This window comes from Delphinus delphis, chromosome 1, assembly GCF_949987515.2.
Source record: "Delphinus delphis chromosome 1, mDelDel1.2, whole genome shotgun sequence".
In the NCBI taxonomy this organism is placed as follows: domain Eukaryota; kingdom Metazoa; phylum Chordata; class Mammalia; order Artiodactyla; family Delphinidae; genus Delphinus; species Delphinus delphis.
Genome location: NC_082683.1, coordinates 108,178,761 through 108,202,749, shown reverse-complemented (window position 1 = coordinate 108,202,749; position 23,989 = coordinate 108,178,761). Strand labels below are relative to the sequence as shown.

Genomic DNA, 23,989 nt, shown 5'->3' with positions numbered 1-23,989 from the left:
AGTATGTACAGCAGAAAGAAGGGAAATGAATCTTGAGAAGGTTAAAACAATTATCAGAGGGAAAGGCCTGATTATAGTTGTAAAAAGAGACAATAAGGCCCCAAACAGGAAAAAAGTATTTAATACTTTAACAAAATGCAAAATAAAAGTACCCAAGTTACAAAACATAAATTCCTTTGGTTCAGTAATCACGCCACTATTTTACCTTCCAATGGCTACAAACATCCCCTCAAAGTGAAGTCAGTTTCCCTCATATGAAGACATCATGCCAAAACCATCACATACCCCACTGTTCAGCGAAACTGTTGAAAACTTACAGGGAGCAGAGCTGTGGGGTAGGAAAAGGGGGAACAGGTTGGTCTGAAGAGAAAAGGGAGACTCTACACATGCAGAACAAGTCAGTGGAAGGGAGCTCTTTGCTGGGTCATTATGGTATGAATCATACCCCTGTACATGCTACATGAGGCTGAGTACCTTGGTACAATCACAAATAAACAGACAATTCAGTGACCCTGAGCATTCCCAGGGAAAAAGAAACAAACAAAAAAACAGAGAAGCGAGGCAAGAAAGGACGGTGCGGCAACAGGCAGATCACAGAAACCAGGGAACATCAGTTTTGCAGACGGGGAAATGAGATCTAGAGGAGTGAGTGTCTGGACAAAAGACACACAGTTGATGGCAGTCGGTATGAACTTCGTGTTTCTTTCTACTATGCCCAAGGAGAAAATCAGATGGATAAGAAATCGACAGAGCCAGGGGTCTCATTGTAGTTCTACTGTCTTTTGCGAAGAGTGCCCATGAGGTCTTAAGGCTTTCCCAGGTGTCTCCTGAACTCTCAAGAACCAGGGGGGGTCTTCTGGGTCTCTTCAGGGTGCCTGTGGCTCTGAGTCAGAGGGATCCAAAGAAACTGAGAGTCAGGCCAGCCGATCAGGACAGAAGATAATGGCCTCCAATCTGCTCCCAAACAATCCCAAAACAGTCACAATAAGCTCAGAGTAGAAATTTAGCAAACTGGGAATGAGACACCATCACCTAATTGGCGGCAGAAAGAGGAGTCATGGAGGTGAAAATCAACTAAAGGCTAAAAACTGGAAGAAGCTAAAAGTAGGTACTGTGTTCAATAAATACTTGAATTAATAAGAGAATAAATGAACACTGGAGACAATGAATGTTTGGTTCCATAAGAAATACTGGTTCTGTTAAAAAGCCTGACTTAGGGCACTTTTGGGGTACACAGTCTTTCTGTGCCACTCTGCTGGAACTGTGTATGTTATCACATCATGACCCTGGCAAATGAAATAGAGGAGAGTCAGTGCAGATTTAAGGAATTAAATTAAATAATAAAATTTGTTTGATTGGTAGAGATTGTGGGGAAAAGGGAGAATGCCAGCTCAGCTTTCTTTTACTTCTTTCTCCTCCTAGGTTTATGAGAACAGTATACCAGATCCTGGAACAATGAAGACAAAATTGCTGAAACATCTCAAAACATGCATTCAGGGTGGTTCAAGCAACCTCTTTCACTTCCCCCTCCCCTCCCAACAGTCATTTCTTGGACCGGGAGGCAGTGGTAGATTCTGACAGTGAGATCTGACTACATTTTTCAAAGATGACCTCGGCTGACAATTTCGGCAGCCCCTGATCCAGAGGGCACTCATCCACCAGGCTGTTCATGGGTGTGGGGGGCAGTGGAGGCTCCTCCTCATCTTGACTCAGTCCAGGAATCAGGGAGTTACCTGCCCTGTCCAATTCCTTGTCTACCTGCTCCCTGGACACACCCTCCGTCTCAGGCTGTCCTGAAGGGATGTTTGTGGAGTCAAAATATGCTGACAGGGCTTCCTGGAGCAGAGGCAGAAGTTTCTTTCGAGAGACCTGGGTGTTGCCTTGAAGATACGCTTGGAGGTTAGGGTGGATGCTTGGGGCAGGGGTCAGCTTCAGGGACGGAGAGTGGGAGCGTTCTAGGACTCCACAGACCTAAAAAGGAGACAAGATGGGGAGGTGGTATATAAGGTGGTGAAGCAAAAAGCTGAGACTTCTAAGAGACTTCTCTTATAGAGGATAAAAAATATATTTTTTTAATTAAGTCATCTAGGGTTGTTTTATTGCTTGCAACAAAGGCACATCAACTAATACACACAGTATTTTAGAAACAGAAGAAACATTTGAGATGATATATTCCATTTTATTCATAAGTAAACCAAAGCCCAGGGAGATTAAGTGCCTTGAATGTAGATGATGGTAGAGTCTGAACCAGAACCTGGGACTCCCACCTCCTCGAATATTGTTATTTGCAAGGGTATTCCTGTGCTCAAAAACTTGAACTCTATCCTTAGCTGAGATGGGACAAACATCTACTATATTGAGGTCAGGAGAAGAATACAGGCAGAAAGAATAAATAGATCAAGTTGGGGTGGGAAGTATGCCAAGCATCGTGCCACGTCTGGCCATTTTCAAATATTAATTTCCTCATTTAATCCTCACAACTACCTTACAGGTTGGTATTACTGTTACCCTCATTTACAGGTAGGGAAACTGAGGCTTAGATTAGGTAACTTACCGAAGGTCAAGGTTTTTTTGTTTCTGTTTTTTTTAAATTTTATTTATTTTTTATACAGCAGGTTCTTATTAATTATCTATTTTATACATATTAGTGTATATATGTCAATCCCAATCTCCCAATTCATCCCACACCACCCCGCCCCTGCTGTACCCCCTTGGTGTCCATACATTTGTTCTCTACATCTGTGTCTCTATTTCTGCCTTGCAAACCAGTTCATCTGTACCATTTTTCTAGATTACACATATATGTGTTAACATATGATATTTGTTTTTCTCTTTCTGACTTACTTCACTCTGAATGACAGTCTCTAGGTCCATCCACGTCTCTACAAATGACCCGATTTTGTTCCTTTTTATGGCTGAGTAATATTCCATTGTATATATGTATCACATCTTCTGAATCCATTCATCTGTCGATGGACATTTAGGTTGCTTCCATGACCTGGCTATTGTAAATAGTGCTGCAGTGAACACTGGGGTGCATGTGTCTTTTTGAATTATGTTTTCTTTTGGTATATGCCCAGTAGTGGGATTGCTGGGTCATATGGTAATTCTATTTTTAGTTTTTGAAGGAACCTCCATACTGTTCTCCATAGTGGCTGTACCAATTTACATTCCCACCAACAGTGTAGGAGGGTTACCTTTTCTCCATACCCTCTCCAGCATTTGTTGTTTGTAGATTTTCTGATGATGCCCATTCTAACTGGTGTGAGGTGATACCTCATTGTAGTTTTGATTTGCATTTCTCTAACGATTAGTGATGTCGAGCAGCTTTTCATGTGCCTCTTGGCCATCTGTATGTCTTCTTTGGAGAAATGTCTATTTAGGTCTTCTGCCCATTTTTGGATTGGGTTGGTTGTTTTTTTTAATATTGAGCTGCATGAGCTTTTTATATATTTTGGAGATTAATCCTTTGTCCATTGATTCGTTTGCAAATATCTTCTCCCATTCTGAGGGTTGTCTTCTCATCTTGTTTATAGTTTCCTTTGCTGTGCAAAAGCTTTTAAGTTTCATGAGGTCCTATTTCTTTATTTTTGTTTTTATTTCCATTACTCTAGGAGGTGGGTCAAAAAAGATCTTGCTGTGATTTATGTGTAAGAGTGTTTTTCCTATGTTTTACTCTAAGAGTTTTATAGTGTCCAGTCTTACATTCAGGTCTTTAATACATTTGGAGTTTATTTTTGTGTATTGTGCTAGGAAGTGTTCTAATTTCATTGTTTTACATGTAGCTGTCCAGTTTTCCCAGCACCACTTATTGAAGAGACTGTCTTTTCTCCATTGTATACCTGTGCCCCCTTTGTCATAGATTAGTTGACCGTAAGTGCTCAGGTTTATCTCTGGGATTTCTATCCTGTTCCATTGATCTATATTTGTTTTTGTGCCAGTACCATATTGTCTTGATTACTGTGGCTTTGTAGTATAGTCTGAAGTCAGTGAGTCTGATTCCTCCAGCTCCACTTTTTTTCCTCAAGATTGCTTTGGCTATTTGGGGTCTTTTGGGTCTCCATACAAGTTTTAAGATTTTTTTGTTCTAGTTCTGTAAAAAATGTCATTGGTAATTTGATAGGGATTGCATTGAATCTGTATATTGCTTTGGGTAGAATAGTCATTTTCACAATATTGATTCTTCCAATCCAAGAACATGGTATAACTCTCCATCTGTTTGTGTCATTGTTGATTTCTTTCATCAGTGTCTTATGGTTTTCTGAGTACAGGTCTTTTCCCTCCTCATGTAGGTTTATTCCTAGGTATTTTATTCTTTTTGTTGCAATGGTGAATGGGATTGTTTCCTTAATTTCTCTTTCTGATCTTTCGTTGTTAATGTATAGGAATGCAAGAGATTTCTGTGCATTAATTTTGTATCCTGCAACTTTATCAAATTCATTGATTAACTCTAGTAGTTTTCTGGTGGCATCTTTAGGATTTTCTATGTATAGTATCATGTCATCTGTAAACAGTGACAGTTTTACTTCTTCTTTTCCAACTTGTATTCCTTTTATTTCTTTTTCTTCTCTGATTGCCATAGCTAGGACTTCCAAAACTATGTTGAATAATAGTGGCAAGAGTGGACGTCCTTGTCTTGTTCCTGATCTTAGAGGAAATGCTTCCAGTTTTTCACCATTGAGAATGATGTTTGCTGTGTGTCTGTCATATATGGCCTTTATTATGTTGAGGTAGGTTCCCTCTATGCCCACTTTCTGGAGAGTTTTTTTTTTTTATCATAAATGGGTGTTGAATTTGGTCAAAAACTTTTCTTCCATCTATTGAGATGATCGTATGGTTTTTATTCTTCAATTTGTTAATATGGTGTATCACATTGATTGATTTGCATATACTGAAGAATCCTTGCATCCCTGGGATAAATCCCACTTGATCATGGTGTATGAGCCTTTTAATGTGTTGTTGGATTCTGTTTGCTAATATTTTGTTGAGGATTTTTGCATCTATATTCATCAGTGATATTTGTCTGTAATTTTCTTTTTTTGTAGTATCTGTCTGGTTTTGGTATCAGGGTGATGGTGGCCTCATAGAATGAGTTTAGGAGTGTTCCTTCCTCTGCAATGTTTGGGAAGAGTTTGAGAAGGATGGGTGTTGGTTCTTCTCTAAATGTTTGACAGAATTCACCTGTGAAGTTGTCTGGTCCTGGACTTTCGTTTGTTGGAAGATTTGTAATCACAGTTTCAATCTCATTACTTGTGATTGGTCTGTTCATATTTTCTATTTCTTCCTGGTTCAGTCTAGGTAGGTTATACCTTTCTAAGAATTTGTCCATTTCTTCCAGGTTGTCCATTTTATTGGCACAGAGTTGCTTGTTGTAGTCTCTTACGATGCTTTGTATTTCTGCGATGTCCGCTGTAACTTCTCCTTTTTCATTTCTAATTGTATTTTATTTTTTAAAAATTTATTTATTTTATTTATTTATTTTTGGCTGCATTGGGTCTTCATTGCTGCATGTGGGCTTTCTCTAGTTGTGGCACGTGGGGGCTACTCTTCATTGTGGTGTACGGGCTTCTCATTGTGGTGGCTTCTCTTGTTGCAGAGCACAGGCTCTAGGCGTGTTGGCTTCAGTAGTTGTGGCACATGGGTTCAGTAGTTGTGGCTTGTGGCCTCTAGAGCACAGGCTCAGCAGTTGTGGTGCACGGGCTTAGCTGCTCTGTGGCATGTGGTATCTTCCTGGAGCAGGGATCAAACCCTGCACTGGCAGATGGATTCTTTTTTGTTTTTTATTTACTTATTTTTTCTTATTAGTCATCCATTTTATACACATCAGTGTATACATGTTGATCCCAATTTCCCAATTCACCACATCACAACTCCCACCCACCACTGCTTTCCCCTCTTGGTGTCCACACGTTTTTTCTCTACTTCTGTGTCTCAATTTCTGCTCTGCAAACCAGTTCATCTGTACCATTTTCTAGGTTCCACATATGTACGTTAATATACAATATTTGTTTTTCTCTTTCTGACTTACTTCACTCTGTATGACAGTCTCCAGATGCATCTACGTCTCTACAAATGACCCAATTTCATTTCTTTTAATGGCTGAGCAATATTCCATTGTATATATGTACCACATCTTCTTTATCCATTCGTCTGTCGATGGGCATTTATGGCAGGTGGATTCTTAACCTCTGCTCCACCAGGGAAGTCCCTCATTTCTAATTTTATTGAGTCCTCTCCCTCTTTTTCTTGATGAGTCTGGCTAAAGGCTTATCAATTTTGTTTATTTTCTCAAAGAACCAGCTTTTAGTTTTATTGACCTTTGCTATTGTTTTCTTTGTTTCTATTTCATTCATTTCTGCTCTGATCTTTTTCTTTCCTTCTACTAACTTTGGGTTTTGTTTGTTCTTCTTTCTCTCCTTTATGTGTAAGTTTAGATTGTTTACTTGAGATTTTTCTTGTTTCTTGAGGTAGGATTGTATTGCTATAAACCTCCCTCTTAGAACTGCTTTTGCTGCATCCCACAGGTTTTGGATCGTCATGTTTTCATTGTCATTTGTCTCTAGGTATTTTTTGATTTCCTCCTTGATTTCTTCAGTGATCTCTTGGTTATTTAGTAACGTATTGTTAAGCCTCCATGTGTTTGTGTTTTTTACGTTTTTTTCCCTGTAACTTATTTCTAATGTCATAGTGTTGTGGTCAAAAAGATGCTTGATATGATTTCAATTTTCTTAAATTTACCAAGGCTTGATTTGTAACCCAAGGTGTGATCCATCCTGGAGAATGTTCTGTGTGCACTTGAGAAGAAAGTGTAATCTTGCTGTTTTCGGATGGAATGTCCTATAAATATCAAGTAAATCTATCTGGTCTATTGTGTCATTTAAAGCTGTGTTTCCTTATTAATTTTCTTTTTTTTTTGCTGTATGTGGGCCTCTCACTGTTGTGGCCTCTCCCGTTGCGGAGCAGAGGCTCTGGATGTGCAGGCTCAGCGGCCATGGCTCACAGGCCCAGCCGCTCCATGGCATGTGGTATCTTCCCAGACCGGGGCACGAACCCGTGTCCCCTGCATCGGCAGGCGGACTCTCAACCACTGCACCACCAGGGAAGCCCCCTTATTAATTTTCTGTCTGGATGATCTGTCCATTGGTGTAAGGAAGGTGTTAAAGTCGCCCACTATTATAGTGTTACTGTAGATTTTCTCTTTTATAGCTGTTAGCATTTGCCTTATGTATTTAGGTGCTCCTATGTCGGGTGCATATATATTTATAATTGTTATATCTTCGTCTTAGATTGATCCCTTGATCATTATGTAGTGTCCTTCCTTGTCTCTTGTAACAGTCTTTATTTTAAAGTCTATTTTATCTGATATGAGTATTGCTACTCCAGTTTTCCTTTGATTTCCATTTGCATGGAATATCTTTTTTCCATCCCCTCACTTTCAGTCTGTATGTGTCCCTAGGTCTGAAATGGGTCTTTTGTAGACAGCATATATATGGGTCTTGTTTTGGTATCAATTCAGCAAGCCTGTGTCTTTTGGTTGGAGCATTTAATCCATTCACATTTAAGGTAATTATCTATATGTATGTTCCTATTACCATTTTCTTAATTGTTTTGGGTTTGTTTCTGTAGGTCCTTTTCTTCTCTTGTGTTTCCCACTTAGAGAAATTCCTTTGGCATTTGTTGTAGAGCTGGTTTGGTGGTGCTGAATTCTCTTAGCTTTTGCTTGTCTGTAAAGCTTTTGATTTCTCCATCAAATTTGAATGAGATCCTTGCTGGATAGAGTAATCTTGGTTGTAGGTTCTTCCCTTTCATCATTTTAAATACATCGTGCCACTCCCTTGTGGCTTGTGGAGTTTCTGCTGAGAAATCAGCTGTTAAGCTTACGGGAGTTCCCTTGTATGTTATTTGTCGTTTTTCCCTTGTTGCATTTAATAGTTTTTCTTTGTCTTTAATTGTTGTCAGTTTGATTACTATGTGTCGCCAAAGGTCAAGTTTGAATGAAACAAAGTTGATACTTGAACTCAGGTCTGTCATCAGAGCTGGTGTTCTAAATTACTATATTATACTATTTCTAACACAGGAGGAAGAGAGGAAATGGTAGGGCAGACCGTGAAAAGAGGACTACCATTTTCCAGCACAGAGGCAGCCTGGGCAATGGTAGAGTTATCAGATACCTACAGAGTTCCAGAGGGACCATGGCAGGGAGAAGGAGGGGAGATTTAGGAAGGTGGGGAGAGGTACTTCGTATGGTCAAAGCACCCTTTCCTTCATGACATGATTAGTAAGAGAGCATTGTGCCCAGCAATGAACCTTACATATACTATTATGTTTAATGATTACATCACACTAATTAGTAGGTGGTAATATGACATTTACAGAATCAGAAGTCAACTGACTTGCCTTTGGTCAAAGAGCAAGTAAGTGGCAAATCTGGGACAGAAAAGCCTATATATCTGCCTTTAAAGGCTGTAGTTCTTTCCACAATGCCAAACTACTTTCCACTGAATGAAATTACATTTGCTTCCTGGAGGAGAAGATAAAGACAAAGAGAGGTGGGAAGGGGCAGACATGCCTTTCATGCACAAAAAAGATTATCCAGCTGTATTCAGACCAGTCTTCAGCAGTCCTCGCTGCTAAGAAATCCAAAGAATCCCTGGACTGCCTTAAGTCCACTTTTAAATTCTTTCCTGGGCTTATCAGTAACCAACAGAGGAGAAGAAAGGGGAGGAGGTGGGAAAGGTGGCTAAATGGAAGATCAGGGGAAAAAACCAAACCTGCTCCTAGACCACTTCTCTACAGAGTTAGCACAAACTGCTTAAGTAGTAGAAAAGGTTTCTTGTCTGTTTCCAATTTTCAAGGCAATAAGGTAAAAAGAAAGGAATTGATTTTCAGGGGTGAGGAATTAATGCTTAAACCAAGAATCTAGTTTTAACTCCAGATTTATAACACGTTCTTTTAACCTGATTTCAATTCCTTCTAAGTAGGAACTGTGTCTCTAATTCTCTTTGGAATCTCCCTTTCTCAACAAGAGTATGATTAAGGATATTCACACATAGAGAGAATGGAAAAAAGCGGGTAGTGGCAATTCTGGAAACAGATCAAGGACCTCTGGATAAATACAAGAATGAAGGAGAGGTCTTTACAGCACAGGATAGTGCGTACAGGCAGAACTCTGTAGGGTCCTCAGGCTGGAGAAGGGACAGGGACTCACCGTCACTCGGAGTGCTGTGTGGGGACAGAAAACTGCCAACTGCCGCACTGGCTCATTGCAAGTGTTGAAAAAGATAGTCATGGCGACCAGGGCATCATAGCTGTGAGCCTGGCAGAAGGCATGGAGATCTGCAATGAGGCCAGACCTCTGCAGAAAGGCCTAAAACAGAAGAAATGGACAGGGATGAGGGCTGCCACTGGATCCTCATTATCACCCTCAACAGAAGATGCTTATGAAGGGTTTCTTTGCATGTTAACCTGGGACTTGTACTCCATAAAAAAGGTATCTAATGTTTACTCTGTGCTATTTATGTGCTGGAAGGCAATATATAGAATGAGGAGAATGAGCCTTTCTATGAGGCCATTCTATGAGCCTCACAGAATGAGGCTTTGGGTTCAGACAGAATTGGTTTGAAAATCAGCTCTGTTACCTATCAGCTATATGATCAAGGATCCCTGGACTTAAGTTTCCTCATCTGTAAAATGAGGATAAATCATTTACCAAACTTGATTGTTTTAAGAATTAAAAAATGATAATGGGGCTTCTCTGGTGGCACAGTGGTTGAGAGTCCGCCTGCTGATGCAGGGTACATGGGTTCGTGCCCCGGTCCGGGAAGATCCCACATGCCGCGGAACAGCTGGGCCCGTGAGCCATGGCCGCTGGGCCTGCACGTCCGGAGCAACGGGAGAGGCCACAACAGTGAGAGGCCCGCGTAATGCAAAAAAAAAAGGTAATGTACGTAATGTGCCTGGTATGTCCAAGGCTATCCTGCTCTTACAATCAATCAAGCAAGGTCTTTGCCTTGAGGATATTTTTATTCTAAAACAGAACAATGGCGCATACAAATAAGTACAGACACATGACACCTGCATCCTTGGCTCTTCATTCTTTGTCTATCTATCTATATTCTTCTCCAAAATCTCACGCAGTATTTCCTCCAATGAATAATACCACCAGCTGCTTTAGATCAGGGCTTTTCTTTATCCTTAGCATTTCTAATGAGTCAATTTGTACTATGATTATGGTACTCGGCAAGCCTTTTGTGTTCTTATGTTTGGTTACAAAACTAGGTTATAAGTAGCAAGGGAAGAGGCCATGCTATTCTGTTTCAGTAAATTATTTAGTAAAAATTTTTACATGTTATTTAGGAGAAAGCTGTGCAGTCTATGAGAGTACATGTTCAGATCAGATGAATGATTTAAACCAATAAGATATGGAGCCAGGTATTAAAATACCACTATCAGAGTTATATTCATTCACCCATTCGACAAAATTCACTGAGCATCCACTATGCGCCAGGCATTGTCAAAGGTGCTGGAGATACAGCAGAAACAAAAGAAATAGGGTCTCTGGTCTGGTGGAGCTGATAAACTAGCAGAGGAATATAGATAATAAACAAGGAAACCATGAAACATGATTATTTCAGTGTGCTAAGTGCTATGAAGAAAACAAAATGGGAATTCCTTGGCAGTCCAGTGGTTAGGACTCCATACTTCCACTGCAGGGGGCCTAGGTTCAATCCCTGGTCAGGGAACTAAGATCCCACAAGATGCACGTACAAAAAAAAAAGTAATATTTAGAGATTTTTGAGCATGGAGGATATTACTTTAGTTAGGGTGGTCAGGAAAAACCTCCTGAAAGAGAAGACACCTGAGCTAAGTCCTGAATGAAAAGAAGGAGCCAGCTCTGCAAAAGGAGTGCACAGGCTCTGAGTTGAGAGCTAAGAGTGAACTTAATGGTTCTGAAAAACAGAAAGAAAACTGGGGTGGCTACAGTTCTGTGAGTGTAGGAATGGGGCTGGAATGCAGAAGTCAGAGAAAAGGACAAAGGCCTGATAAAGGAGGGCCCTATAAACCACTGTAAGGCTTTTAGATTTTATTAGAAGTACAATGAAAAGGCAGTAAAGGGAGGGGGCCAATAGGATCTGACATATCTTTTTTTTTTTTTGTCTCAGTTCCCCGACCAGGGACTGAACCCAGGCCACAGCAGTGAAAGCGCTGAGTCCTAACCACTAGACCACCAGGTTACTCCCCTGGATCTGACATGTCTTAAAGAGATCACTCTGGCTGCTGTGGGGAGAACAGTTTGCAGAGGTCAAAAGTGGAGGCAGGGAAACTAGCATGGGGGCCATTACAGCAGTGCAGTGAGAGACAATGGACTGTGGAGTAGAGATGGAGAAAAGGAGGGGTAAGATACATTTTGGAGGTGAGCCAGGAGTGAGGGGCAAGGTTACATACAAAACTAAAGGTTTTCTCTCTCCACCCACACCTACATCTTGCTCTTACCTCCAAATCCATATATATTGCACTAATGGCCACCTTGGTGCCTTGTCTGGAGACGGTCTTCTGGTCCTTTCTCAGCATCTGCTCTGTGGTCAGTCCTAGAAAGTGGATGTGAGACTAAGGGTGAAACAGGAGAACCAAGAGAACCCAAGGTCCCAAGACCAGGAAGGTGAGGACACCAAGACAGGTCAAGGAAGAGGAAAAACACAGCCTCTCTTTGGGGCAATGAACAGGGCTAGTAACTCCGGATGTAATTATATAATAGAAATTTATTTATTCACTTAAAATAATATTTATTTATTTATTTTGTCTGCACCGGGTCTTAGTTGTGGCATGCTGGATCTTCATTGTGGCATGCATGTGGGATCTAGTTCCCCGACCAGGGACTGAACCCCGGCCTCCTGCATTGGGAGCACGGAGTCTTACCCACTGAACCACCAGGGAAGTCCCAATAGAAATTTACTCTAAATAAAAAATTACTTTCGGTTACCGGGTCACAATAGGTACCTTTAGAGCAAGGGACTCTGGGGAGAAGGGTAAATGGAAGAAGAGAGGCTTTTACTCCTGATTTTCCCCATTCTGTGTTGTTTTACTTTTCTAAAAGTGGGACCTCTCTTTCTTTTTTTTTGCGGTACGCGGGCCTCTCACTGTTGTGGCCTCTCCCGTCGCGGAGCACAGGCTCTGGATGCTCAGGCTCAGCGGCCGTGGCTCACGGGCCCAGCGGCTCCGCGGCATGTGGGATCTTCCCAGACCGGGGCACGAACCCGTGTCCCCTGTATCGGCAGGCGGACTCTCAACCACTGCGCCACCAGGGAAGCCCTCTTTCTTTCTTTTTAACGTCAACAGGCGGTAGCTGGGTAACAAATCATGGAAGTTTTTTTGTTCTCTTCCTTCGTCCTTTGTATATTCACCCTAAATGTTTCTTCTGCTTCCCTAACCATTTATCTAGATCTCACTCCGATAATTCAGTAGAGTTGGCCCTCTGTACCACGGGCTTCACATTTGCGGATAAGGAGGGCCAACTGTATTCATTATACTATGCCATTTTACGTAAGGGACTTGAGTATCCGAGGATTTTGCTATCTGTGGGGGATACTGGAACCAATTCCCTACAGATACCAAGGGATGACTGTATTCCCTCAGCATACTTTATTTATATGTCTATATTCTCTAATTAGACTAGAAACCTCTGAGACTCTTAATATATTCCTTCTCATCCACCCAATAGCCAGGATAGAACAATCCAGTAAATGACTGATTAATTCATGATCAGACTCACACACTACCTAGCTTCTTTCTGGTATAAAGCTTAAATCATTATGCACGCTCTGAAATTGTTTTGACGGTATTCAAGAACATAATGAACAAGGCTTTTGTCCACCAGTTTAACATTTCATACCTGATACATCAAACTTTGCCTTTTGCAGAGAATCAAAGATATCATTTCTCTTGGGCAGATTTGGGAAGAGGGCCTCTAGATTCTCCACATATTGGTTGTCCTTTAGGGTTGCCTTTCCAATTTTAGGGTCCATGTTCACACAGTCCAGGATGATTGTTCCTGCAGAGGAGGAGGATGGCAGAACTCAAATCCTGTGGCCCTCCATTCCTGACAACTAGAACACACATAACCCTCAAACCAAATGGACACAATACCAAAGGAGACTGTACGGCAACTCACTGAAGACAAAACAAACTGGGACAATGTCCTGAGTAAGACATCCCAAATCCAAACTAAAATGTAGTCAGGGAAATGGGGAAAAGGTAGAAAGGAAGTGTAAATATCTCAATTCTTGGAGATTTTGAAACCTAGTCAGAGAGAGATGATCTCTCTTCCACAGGCCAAATTCCAGTTGGAAGAGATAGTCTAATCCAATTCTCTCTCTCTTTTTTTTTTTTACAAATGGAGAAAATAAGAACAAAAAAGGTTAAAAGATTTGCTCAAGGTCATATAACTACTTCCTGGGCAGAAATGGTATTAGAATTCATTTCCTGCTTCTTTGGCTAGTCCTCTTTCCATTATACAATGCTACTAATAGGCAGCTTCTAGGTCTGTTGTTCTGTGCTTCCTTTCTGCTTTCTCCAACAAAGTATTCCACAGGCCTTCAAAGGACAAAGTATCCCACAGCCTTTTTAATGCCTAATTGCCCCCTGAAAGAATCCCCTCCTTCATATCTACTAAGTGGCTTTGAGAGGGTGTAGTCAGGCTGGAAGAGTCTAGACTTCTCCACTTTCCCTTCTCTGGCATGGGAATAAAGGAACTAATCAGGTCCCAACCCCCAAGCCACCCTCACCATGAAGAAGGGCTGCAGTTTGCCAGTCCAAGATCTCTGGTGCCCCCTGCAGGATTCTCTCGGCCACCAGGGTAGCGCAGGACCCCACCAGCTCAACTGAAACATGGCAGGGAGGGCAGTGTTTCTGATCGATGGGCCGATGGTCTAGCACCTCTGCTACTGCCTCCTCTAAGGCTGCGTCACTTCTGTGTGGGAAAGGGGGGAGGTGTGGGGGAAAAGAGAAAGAAAGATAGGTAGGGGCACTCCAGCTGCACCTCACTCATGAAGAAAACAGACATCATAGGCAGACACTTAGACCTTTGATCACTTCTACCTCTGCCTCACTCCTCTCAGCTCTTCTCTTAAATATTATAACTAAAGCCATCTTTAAACACCGTATAGGTGAATTTGACGAAGTATCAGCTACCAGTACCTCATCCACATATTTGATATCCTTTAGGGTTGTCTTTCCAGTTGACACCTGGACACCCAACATCTAAATCTCTCCTGTTCCCTCAATTCACTTAATATCCAAATTTTATGCAGGTCACCTGTGGCTTCTGGCTCAATTCCCATCCATTCCCTCCTGGTTCCCATCCAACCCTCTGCTACTGCCTTATTCTTGGCCCTCAATCTCTCTCATCTGAACTACTCCAATAGTTCCTTAACCAAACACCTGCTTCCAGTGCCCTCCGAAACTGTCCTCTATAAGACTACCTGAAAGAGCATTTGAAAAATGCAAATTTGGTTCTGCTAGGATCTGGAATAAATAGAATTAACAATAGTTCCCCACTGCTCAAAATAAAGTCTAATCTCCCTGGCAAGGCCTACAAGATCTCCATGATCTGGCCCCTGCCTACCTCTCTAGTCTTATCTTTTTTATGTCCTACTCCTCCCTCATATTTTATGTTCCAGTTATGCAAAACAAATCTCAGTTCTCCCAACTCACCATGCTATTTCATACCTGCCTGCGTTTTGCTAACTACCTCAACTCCTCATTCACCAAGCAAATACCTAGTCTTTCAAGACTGAGATTAAGGATCAACTCCATTAGGAAACCTTTCCTGACACTCCCCTCTACTCCCCTCTTGCATATTTAACCACTCCATCCTTCATGTAACTACTGTCCCCTAGAGTGACGGTCACCACCTACCTCTAACACCCATTACAATGACCTGTTTACCTAGTTCCCTCCTCTGACTGACAAATTCTTGAGAACAGAGATTCTACCTCACCTTTGTCCTCTAAATAGAAGTTTATTAATGAGTGAGTGGATAGATGGATTAGTACCCTTAGGCTGTCCTCTGTCAATGTCCTGCTATAACCAGTGTGCTTAAGGAAAAAATATTCATGTTACTATTAGCAGGAGCTAGACACGCTTGGGAAGGCCTTGTACTCGTATTGCTTTGTTGGCAGTTTTTTTCCAGTCCTAAATTAGGGATGGGATTATTATAGGTGTGTGTTTGTTAAATAGCATTAAAGAAATATTGCTTTATGGAGGATATGATGTTGCTAACTTTTTAAAGTTAAAAATGCCGTTGTAACCATTATTCAAAGGTTTCTATTGTAATAAATCTGCCATGAAATCTTAAAACAATGATACCAAAGGTAGATTTACAATATTTCTGAGTTATCCTTTAGTTTGAACTCTCCATGTTTCTATTTCTTTTTATTACTTGTATAACTAGAGAACTGACAATATTTTTTTATTGTCTTTCTATATCTGATATCACCCATCAACTATGCTTAGCCTGTGAGATCCTGTGAGAAAACATTCTTTCTTCTACTCTTTAAAAACCTTACTCATCACAGCCCATGGCACATGGTAAGTATCAGCTTAACTTTCTTCCACTTACTTGGGTAAGACATGATGGTCAACAAGGATGAGGGTGAGCTGGCCAGCCTGCTGCAATGCATGGAGGTCAATCTCATCCCGGAAAATCAAGAGGGACTCTGGAATGTGAGTCTTCTGAAGGAAGAAGACATTGTCACCTCGTAGAGGTAGCTCAGAACGTTTTATATTTAAAACTGGCACAAAGACTTCTTCAGCCTCAGTTGTCTAGAGAGGAAAGTGAAAAGAAGGTATGGCTATGTTCTGTAATAGGATAGGAAAAGTCACAAGACTACTGGGACCAAGGGAGACATGATCTTGGGTAAGTCACTGCCTTCCTCAAAGCCGCAGTTACCCAGTTTTATCAAAATAAAAGGATGACCCTTCCCCTCTCTCCTTCTTGGCAATAGCATGAAGGTCAACAAGACAACTCACGGAAAAGACCTTTCTAGATGCTGGAGAGAAGGCAGTATCAGTCCTCCAGAGCTGACATGGGCATGAGGAACATACACAGACCACTGATACCCATAAGGAATTCAATAGTTAACTGTTTGAATATTGCTTTATAGTTTACAAATTCTTCAAAATACATTTGTTCATTTGATCCTCACAGCAACACTGCAAAATATTATCATTTCAGATTTTATAGTTGGTGACAGGAGACTCAGCAAAGTTAAGAGATCTGACTTACCCAAGGCTAAATGCTGTTAAGTAGCAGAGCTGGGTCTTGAATCCAAATCTTTTCATTTTAAGGCACTCTGTTCCTAGGTACTCACCTTTGCCAGATAAAAAGCCAGGGCGAGAGCTGACACCATGGAGTCCAAGTCACAGGCTTCATTTCCCAGCACAACATGTATGGGTCGGGACTCCTAGAGAGGCAGGAGTGGGAAATTAACAAAAGCATCTCCATCCATTTCTGGTTACCTTATACTCATGTAGGGCTGCACACACATCCTCTCACTGATCTTCACAGAGGAGGTAGGTCATACAGTCTTAGGGGTCCTCAGTCATGGATAAGGATATTAGTTAAGAGGGCGTAAGTGTTTTAGCTAAGCTTTAAGCATTCCACACATATCTATAGTTAGTGGAAAAGTGCTCCTTCCTCTCTACTACACTGTCTCCTTGAATGTTAACTTTCAGAAGAACAGCAGTAAATCACTCTCTGATTCTTATGCTTCTCTGGGCACTTGAGGAGAAGTCAAAAGTAAAGCATCTGGGGTAGCTGATGTATTCAAACCATATCAACCCTGGTTTGTACTTTTTTCCCATTTTTAAAATAGGGAAAAGAATCCTTGCATTTCTAAATCACGAGAATAGGTGAACAGACTTTGAAAATAAAGGTATTTAGATATCTAGTCCATGAAAACTCCCCCTACCCAGAGGAGCTTCAACCATAACCAGATATAAACAACACTCTCACAGGCAAGAAACAGACACTTTCCCCAGCAGGTTCAGATTAAAGCAAGAACAGTTGCTGCTGCTGCTGGAACTTTTATTTTTAAAGCTTTGAAAAGTTTCTGCTGATAAGAACTCTGAGGAGGGAGGCATATCTGTCGTTATTATTAATCTTGTTCCCTTGCATCTCCCTACCAGAATTTTAAATAAAATTCATTAAAACCTAAAGGTGTTAGGCTTCCCTGGTGGTGCAGTGGTTGAGAGTCCACCTGCTGATGCAGCGGATGGGGGTTCGTGCCACGGTCCGGGAGAGTCCCATGTGCCGCGGAGTGGCTGGGCGTGTGGGCCATGGTCGCTGGGCCTGTGCGTCCGGAGCCTGTGCTCTATGACGGGAGAGGCCACAGCAGTAAGAGGCCCACATACCGCAAAAAAACAAAAACAACAACAACAACAAAAAAAAACCTAAAGGTGCCCACAATAGCAAAGAGAGGGGTTTTGTTTCAAAATATCTATTGAATGTGCCATGTATTTAAAAAAATTTTTTTTGGCTGTGTTGGGTCTCTGTTGCTGTGTGAGGGCTTCCTCTAGTTGCGGCGAGTGGGGGCTACTCTTCATTGTGGTGCTCGGGCTTCTCATTGTGGTGGCTTCTCTTGTTGTGGAGCACGGGCTCTAGGCGCACGGGCTCAGTACTTGTGGCTCACGGGCTCTAGAACGCAGGCTCAGTAGTTGTGGTGCACAGGCTTTGCTGCTCTGCGGCATGTGGGGTCTTCCCAGACCAGGGATTGAACCCGTGTCCCCTGCATTGGCAGGCGGATTCTTAACCACTGCACCACCAGGGAAGTCCCCCATGTACTGTTCCAATATTTTTACATGCATTAGCTGATCATTTAATCCTCAAAACAACCCAAGGGGTAGGCACTGTAAGAATTATTATTTCATTCCAAGTAGAAGCATTTGGCCAGGTAGAGTGAGAGTATACAGTCCATGGCTCAGCTTAGGCACAAGGATTCTATCTTACCAGTTTATTTTTGAATTTCTATCTCAGCCTACTTCTGAAAGAGAGGAAGGAATAAGAGAGACAAAAGCAACACACTAGTTTCTTAATTTCAGCACTGGGCTGCTGTCCTGTGCATTGCAGGGTGTTTGGCAGTATCCCCCAAACTCCACCCACTAGATGCTAGCAGCACCTCCAGTCATGACAATCAAAAATGTCTCCAGACTTTGCCAAATATTCCCTGCGGGTCAAAATCACCCCCAGTTGAGAACTACTGGGTTACAGAAAGGTGAAAATCCACTCTGGCTTCTTCAATCAGGGAAGATTTGCTAGATAGAAGAGTTTAGAAAAGTGGGAAAGGTGTTCAGAGGAATAAAACATAACAAGGAACAGTTTATCAAGTAATGTAACTTTAGGAAAAAAGAGAACCTAGAATTATCTTCCTTGTATTGGCTATTACCCACTCCCCTCACTTGCCCAGAAAGCCAAAGCCAGAAAGGGACAATTTTAGAGGACTTCTGGTGGCATAAATTGTCCTATCTCGTAACTAGAAGGTTTTTATTTTTAAGCCACCCTCTTTTCCATCTCCTACTCCCATCCCTAGAGAGAAGGACAAAAGACAGAGGTTATCTGTCAAGGTTTTGGGCAAAGGGCCTCTGGGGAAAGTCTGCCCTTGGGTTCTCCCCTGTGCCCATTTCTCTAAGCCTATTTCAAGAGGGTGGCAGCCAAGACCCATTCATACTGAACAGCATGCGAGTGGGAAGATTCTTTTCAATATTAAACTCTTTGCCAACACAGTATGAGAATTCTGTACCCAAGACCCAAGGCCTATATTAACTCCTCTGACTTGCAATTCGTCCTCCTGATACCAGAGAAGGCCCCTGTTTCCCGGATACCAAGAACTGCCCAGATGGCTGTGGACCAAAGTGGCAACAAAGCACTTGAGATAAGTGGCTGCTGAGATAACTTGATCACTGAAGCAGTAAGGGAGGGCACCATGTTCTCTAGAGAGGGAACTATACAAACATGAGAGGCCATATGGCCCTGACTCTGGAGGATAAAGGGAAGAGGAACAGAGAAAAGGCAGAACAAGGGGGAGAGGCCTATTGCTGGGCTTGAAGAGGCCCTCGGAGAATCTTTCCAAAACTCATGTTAATGCTGTTTCATTCCAAGTGGCAGCCGAATCAGGATCAGTCAGATCCCCAGCACCAAGAGAAGATTAAGCAGAAAAGCAGAAAGTAGGGACCAAATGCAACTTCATGGCTCTGAGGGGAGGAGAAATGACCCCCAGAGGAAGGTGAATGACTAACCCCTTGTGCTCAGTCAAGCTCAGACAGCAAACAAAAGGAGCTAACACAAAAGGAATACTCTGCGACTTTCAGCCAATCTTGGAACAGGAACAACCAAGGGAGGTGGTGGCATTCCTTTCCCCTGTCAGCACCCACCACTACCCCACCATGACTGGTCCATTCGCCACCCACAATACATGATGTGCACATTCCCAGCGCTGTCCTTTGCACTATTTGTTCTTCTCTGTCTGAAATCAGCAGAACTGCCATTTGAAAAGACCACAGACTGGAGCTGAATCTCAGCTGTTTCTTGTTGTGGGACTTCGGCCTCGCTAAGCCTCTTTTTCCTCATATAAAAATAAGGAGACTACTGTAACCAATTTCATGAAGTTGTTATGAGGATTAAATGAGATCGCACACAAGAGCCTACTCTGTAGTAGTACAGATGAGCTCCCTTCCGTCTTCTCCTTTCTCTAGCCCCTGTTGTCCAGTCAAGCCCAACCGCAAGCCCCTTCTCTCTGTGAAGCCTTCCCTGCACCCGGGCCACAGCAGTCCCTTCCCCTGCACTTCCAGCTTCTGGCACTTGGGATTCTCATACAGAACTTAACTACTACCTTAAGGAGCTCGCTATCTTTTCATGGGCATGTATCACAAATCCTTAACGTAGCATACAAGCTAGGTGACTATATACTTTGTTGTTCAAACCAGTACATTTTTTTCTTTCTTTTTGTGGTAAGCGGGCCTCTCACTGTTGTGGCCTCTCCCGTTGCGGAGCACAGGCTCCGGACGCACAGGCTCAGCGGCCATGGTTCACGGGCCTAGCCGCTCCGCAGCATGTGGGATCTTCCCGGACTGGGGCACAAACCCGTGTCCCCTGCATCGGCAGGCGGACTCTCAACCATTGCGCCACCAGGGAAGCCCAAACCAGTACACTTTTCAGAATGAAAAGGGGTGCAATTAATGATTATGTCTCAATAAACTGACTTTCCTGGGCAAGTCGGGTATATGGATGCCTAACTTACAAGGTACCATTCTCCTCTTTGTTTAGGAAAAACATGTTAACTCTTATCCCCCACCCCATCCCCCACTAGCTGAAAGCACAAGCCTCAGTTTTCTGACCATCAGAGGAAGAGTTCAGGGCAAATATAGCTATACTTAGAGCATGAGGAAACCTGAGCTGCCAATGGAAGAAATACAATCTGAGAGCCACTAGTAGATATAAACTTTTTTTCTTCTTTAAAAAAACCTAGGCCTTCCCTGGTGGCGCAGTGGTTAAGAAGCCGCCTGCCAATGCAGGGGACATGGGTTCCAGCCCTGGTCCGGCTCGAACAAGGTCCCACATGCCGCGGAGCAACTAAGCCCATGCGCCACAACTACTGAGCCTGCGCTCTAGAGCCCGCGAGCCACAACTACTGAGCTTGCGTGCCACAACTACTGAAGCCCGTGCACCTAGAGCCTGTGCTTCGCAACGAGAAGCCACTGCAATGAGAAGCCCGCACAGCTCCCGCTCACAACTAGAGAAAGCCCGCGCGCAGCAACAAAGACCCAACGCAGCCAAAACAAAACAACCCAAAAAACAAAAACCCACTAGCTGAAATGACTGTATCCTGATGTTCTTTGCGGCCTCAACACGGAGTTGCGGGGGAGAGGGGATGGGTTTCAGGGCTGGCAAAGTCAACTACTTCCCTTCCAAGGCTGCATATGGTCTGATGCCTACTCTACAAATGAGTTAATGAGGGAGAAATGAAAAAAGGAGACAAGGAGCCAGAGATAGAGAAGTCTTCCCAGCAGGGAAAATGGGACTGACTGATACTGATGCAAGGACTGCAAATTTCTAAGGATAGTCAGCCACTCCTGATTCCTGCCTCATTCCTGAGAAGTGCAGACAACACAGATTATCCAAAGCTTCTGGATGAACACCTAAACTTGAATGCAGCCCCACCCTGAAGCAAAGATTTTTTTTTCCCCACTAAAAGTGAAAGATTCACCATGAATAGGACATTAACTTAAACAGGATTTCTTTTTTTTTTTTCTTTGCGGTACGAGGAGGAGGCTCAGCGGCCATGGCTCATGGGCCCAGCTGCTCCTCGGCATGTAGGATCTTCCTGGACCGGGGCACGAACCCGTGTCTCCTGCATCGGCAGGCGGACTCTCAACCACTGCGCCACCAGGGAAGCCCAAACAGGATTTCTTTTAAATGGAACAACCTACTATCGTTGTGGCAGAGATTGTAGAAAATTTCTCTGGTATCAAATGCTGAAAATATGGTATCAGCAGGAGAGGTGGCTGGGTTATCAGCTGTTTGTCTTGTGTAAAAGGCAAGCATTCACAATTTCCTAAAAGTTATATGTGGTTTAATAGCAACACTCAAACTTAATAGTGTCTCTGTCTAAATCATGTCTTTCTTTACACAAGAAACAACAGTGTGGCCTCTGGGGAATTGGATAGGGAGAAGAAAAAGGATCTTTTTCTTTTTCTAATTTCATATCCTTTTTGTATTAACAGTTTTCCCTATGTACATTTACTACTTCTATAATTAAAAGCAATCTAAATTGTTAGTGTCCACCTGTATGTCCTGCCACCAGTTCACCCACTAACATTGCTAGAGTCTAATTTTCTCATTTCTCCTGGCCCCGGCCAGGTTGTGTGATAAGAGCGCTAAGATATGACCTCACCTTCACAAGTTCACAAGTTTGGAAAAAGGAAGATATAGATCTTGCTCCTTGGGGGATGAATGCAGACAGAGAAAGGTCAGGATATCAGTAATACTGAAAAAATCCAGTATTTTTCAGCTTCATATTCCTGAGGAAGATATACTCAGATGCTGTAGTCTAGAGGCATGCAATGAAATGCTATCTGGTGAGGTTTCAGGTTCAAGGACTCTACCAAATGGTGGAAAACAGACTGGTCATTTGGGTTATCGGGGGAAACAAAATACAACTTCTTGGCCCTTGGAATGTGCCACAAAGACTTTATATTAGTCCTCCAATGAGTTCCCTGTGGTGGAAATCAGAGGTAACCAAAATGAATTGGTCCCAAATTGCCTTATGCATTAAAACAACTTTCCCCAAATTTGTATTTCACAAGGAAAAATTTGGTGTAATTGGTGTTAAAATTGAACTTCACTCCTATTCTTCAGGTGAGGGTATTCATTTACGACAGCAGCTGAGTCTGCAGGAGGAATTCGGTGACTTTTAGGATTTGTTAAAGACCAGAATCTTATCACCCAAGGGAGTTTGTAGAGTTTAAGATATTTAAAAAGGAAACAAAGTCAACCATCTGTCTAGGTTTCTCCAGGGGCAGTGTAACTTGAAGTAGGGGGGGCCAGGTGGCCTCCTGGAGCCTCTCTCTGGCCAGCTTTTTGCTGCTAACTGGGGATAGCGGCTTAAGGCTGCATGACCAGTCAGCAAGGCTGGGAGATTCCAACTCGCTCAGGGAGTACCAAAAATAAGCCACAAAGCATTCAGGAGTCATGCTTATAGTTTTGATGCCAAACACACTTTGTGCTTATCCAGTCCAGGCCGCGGATTTTTATGTAATTTGTGTGTGTTAAGGCCAATGAAGAAAACTGGAGGCAAAGGAATGCAGGTTGTAGTCAACAGACATGCCTGCTACCACCACTTTTAATTCAGAATGAATTAGGCCCGCCAGACAGAAACCGCCGTTCAGAGGCAACAAAGCCGTGGGCACAGCTTCCCTCGTACCCGCGGGGTTCACCTGGAGGCTAGTGGGCCCGGGAGGCCTCGTGAGCGGAGAACTGAAAGAGGGGCGGGGAGAAAGGAACAAACACACCTCCCGGCAGGCACAGCTCCGATCCTTTTGACGGAACTGACCCAGAAACTGCGAGCAGCGGCTCAGCGGCAGGACCCAGACCCACAATTCCGCCTCCCCGCTCTCGGGCAGACCCCAAAGGCAGGAGCCCCCAGCTCAGGAGTGGGGTGACTGAGCAGCATTCCCATTCTCAAGGGATAGGTTCTCGTTCCTCACTCCTCAGGCCCCAAGCCTGATCAGATCCCAAGCCCCCACCCCACAATTCCGCGTTCCCTCCACATAGACCCTCGGGGCTCCCCAGGTCCCACATCTTTGTCCTTCCGGGACCCCAGGATCCATTCCTTACGATCACAGACAGGGGTCCGTTACCTGCAGAGCAACTCGACAACCCTGCAGATAGTCCTCCATGGTGAAGCTCAAGGTGTGCCACTGCCCCTCGCCGCGGAGAGGTTAACTGACGAATGAGCCCCGCCCCGGGTTCAAGGGTTGAGACGAGTCGGGAGGTGGGACTCGAACCCACCACACCCCGACTCGGCCCTGACCCCGGGAGGAAGTGCGTAAGCAAGGGCCCCGGGAGTCCGACGTCGCCCCGCCCCCAGCGGCGGAGGCCGAGTTCTGCGCCCAGGGACTCACGGGAGGAGCGAAGTGGGGGCCGGAGGCGCGAAATGGGGCGTGGTGCAGGGCGTCCTGGGAAGTGTAGTCTCGAAGCGCCAAAATGGCCCCAAGAATTGAGGGAAGGAGAATTTTCTGAGGTCACAGTGTATATGAGTAACATAACCTATCTTTGTGGCATCTGAACTTTCCCTCTTGAGTCAGGCTAAGTATAGCATCTTTCCATATATTACACCGCCCATCTGGTTGACATCTTAAATTACACTGGGCAAAAACAGCTCCTCATCTCTCTCTCGAATTCTCTTCCTTACCAAACTGACCAACTGCCACCAATTGC

General features: G+C 43.3%; 1 protein-coding gene across 3 annotated transcripts; it reads right to left on the bottom strand.

Moving 5' to 3' along the window:
- Nucleotides 1–103: 103 nt before the first annotated feature.
- Nucleotides 104–23,590, bottom strand: PRUNE1 (prune exopolyphosphatase 1). Of its 3 annotated transcripts, XM_060029558.1 has the most exons (8): nucleotides 23,410–23,589; nucleotides 16,368–16,460; nucleotides 15,617–15,819; nucleotides 13,782–13,966; nucleotides 12,890–13,048; nucleotides 11,494–11,588; nucleotides 9,209–9,367; nucleotides 104–1,971 (listed from the first exon to the last, which is right to left on the bottom strand). In XM_060029558.1, the coding sequence occupies exons 1-8, from the start codon at nucleotides 23,446–23,448 to the stop codon at nucleotides 1,543–1,545; spliced, it is 1,362 nt and encodes a 453-aa protein (XP_059885541.1). In that variant the 5' UTR covers nucleotides 23,449–23,589; the 3' UTR covers nucleotides 104–1,542. The 3 variants fall into 3 exon arrangements, with proteins under 3 accessions (XP_059885541.1, XP_059885546.1, XP_059885550.1); XM_060029563.1 differs by lacking the exon at nucleotides 9,209–9,367 and having other exon boundaries at nucleotides 23,410–23,590; XM_060029567.2 differs by lacking the exons at nucleotides 13,782–13,966; nucleotides 16,368–16,460; nucleotides 23,410–23,589 and having other exon boundaries at nucleotides 15,617–15,813.
- Between the last annotated feature and the right edge of the window lie 399 nt (nucleotides 23,591–23,989).

Coding starts and splice junctions, on each gene's coding strand:
- PRUNE1 (XM_060029558.1), bottom strand. CDS start 23,448: ATGGAGGACTATCTGCAGGGTTGTCGAGTTGCTCTGCAG. Junction 11,589..12,889: donor GGCAAAGTTTGATGTATCAG/GTATGAAATGTT, acceptor TCCACTTTCTAG/GACTGACCACAGAGCAGATG. Junction 9,368..11,493: donor CAATATATATGGATTTGGAG/GTAAGAGCAAGA, acceptor CTTCTGTTTTAG/GCCTTTCTGCAGAGGTCTGG.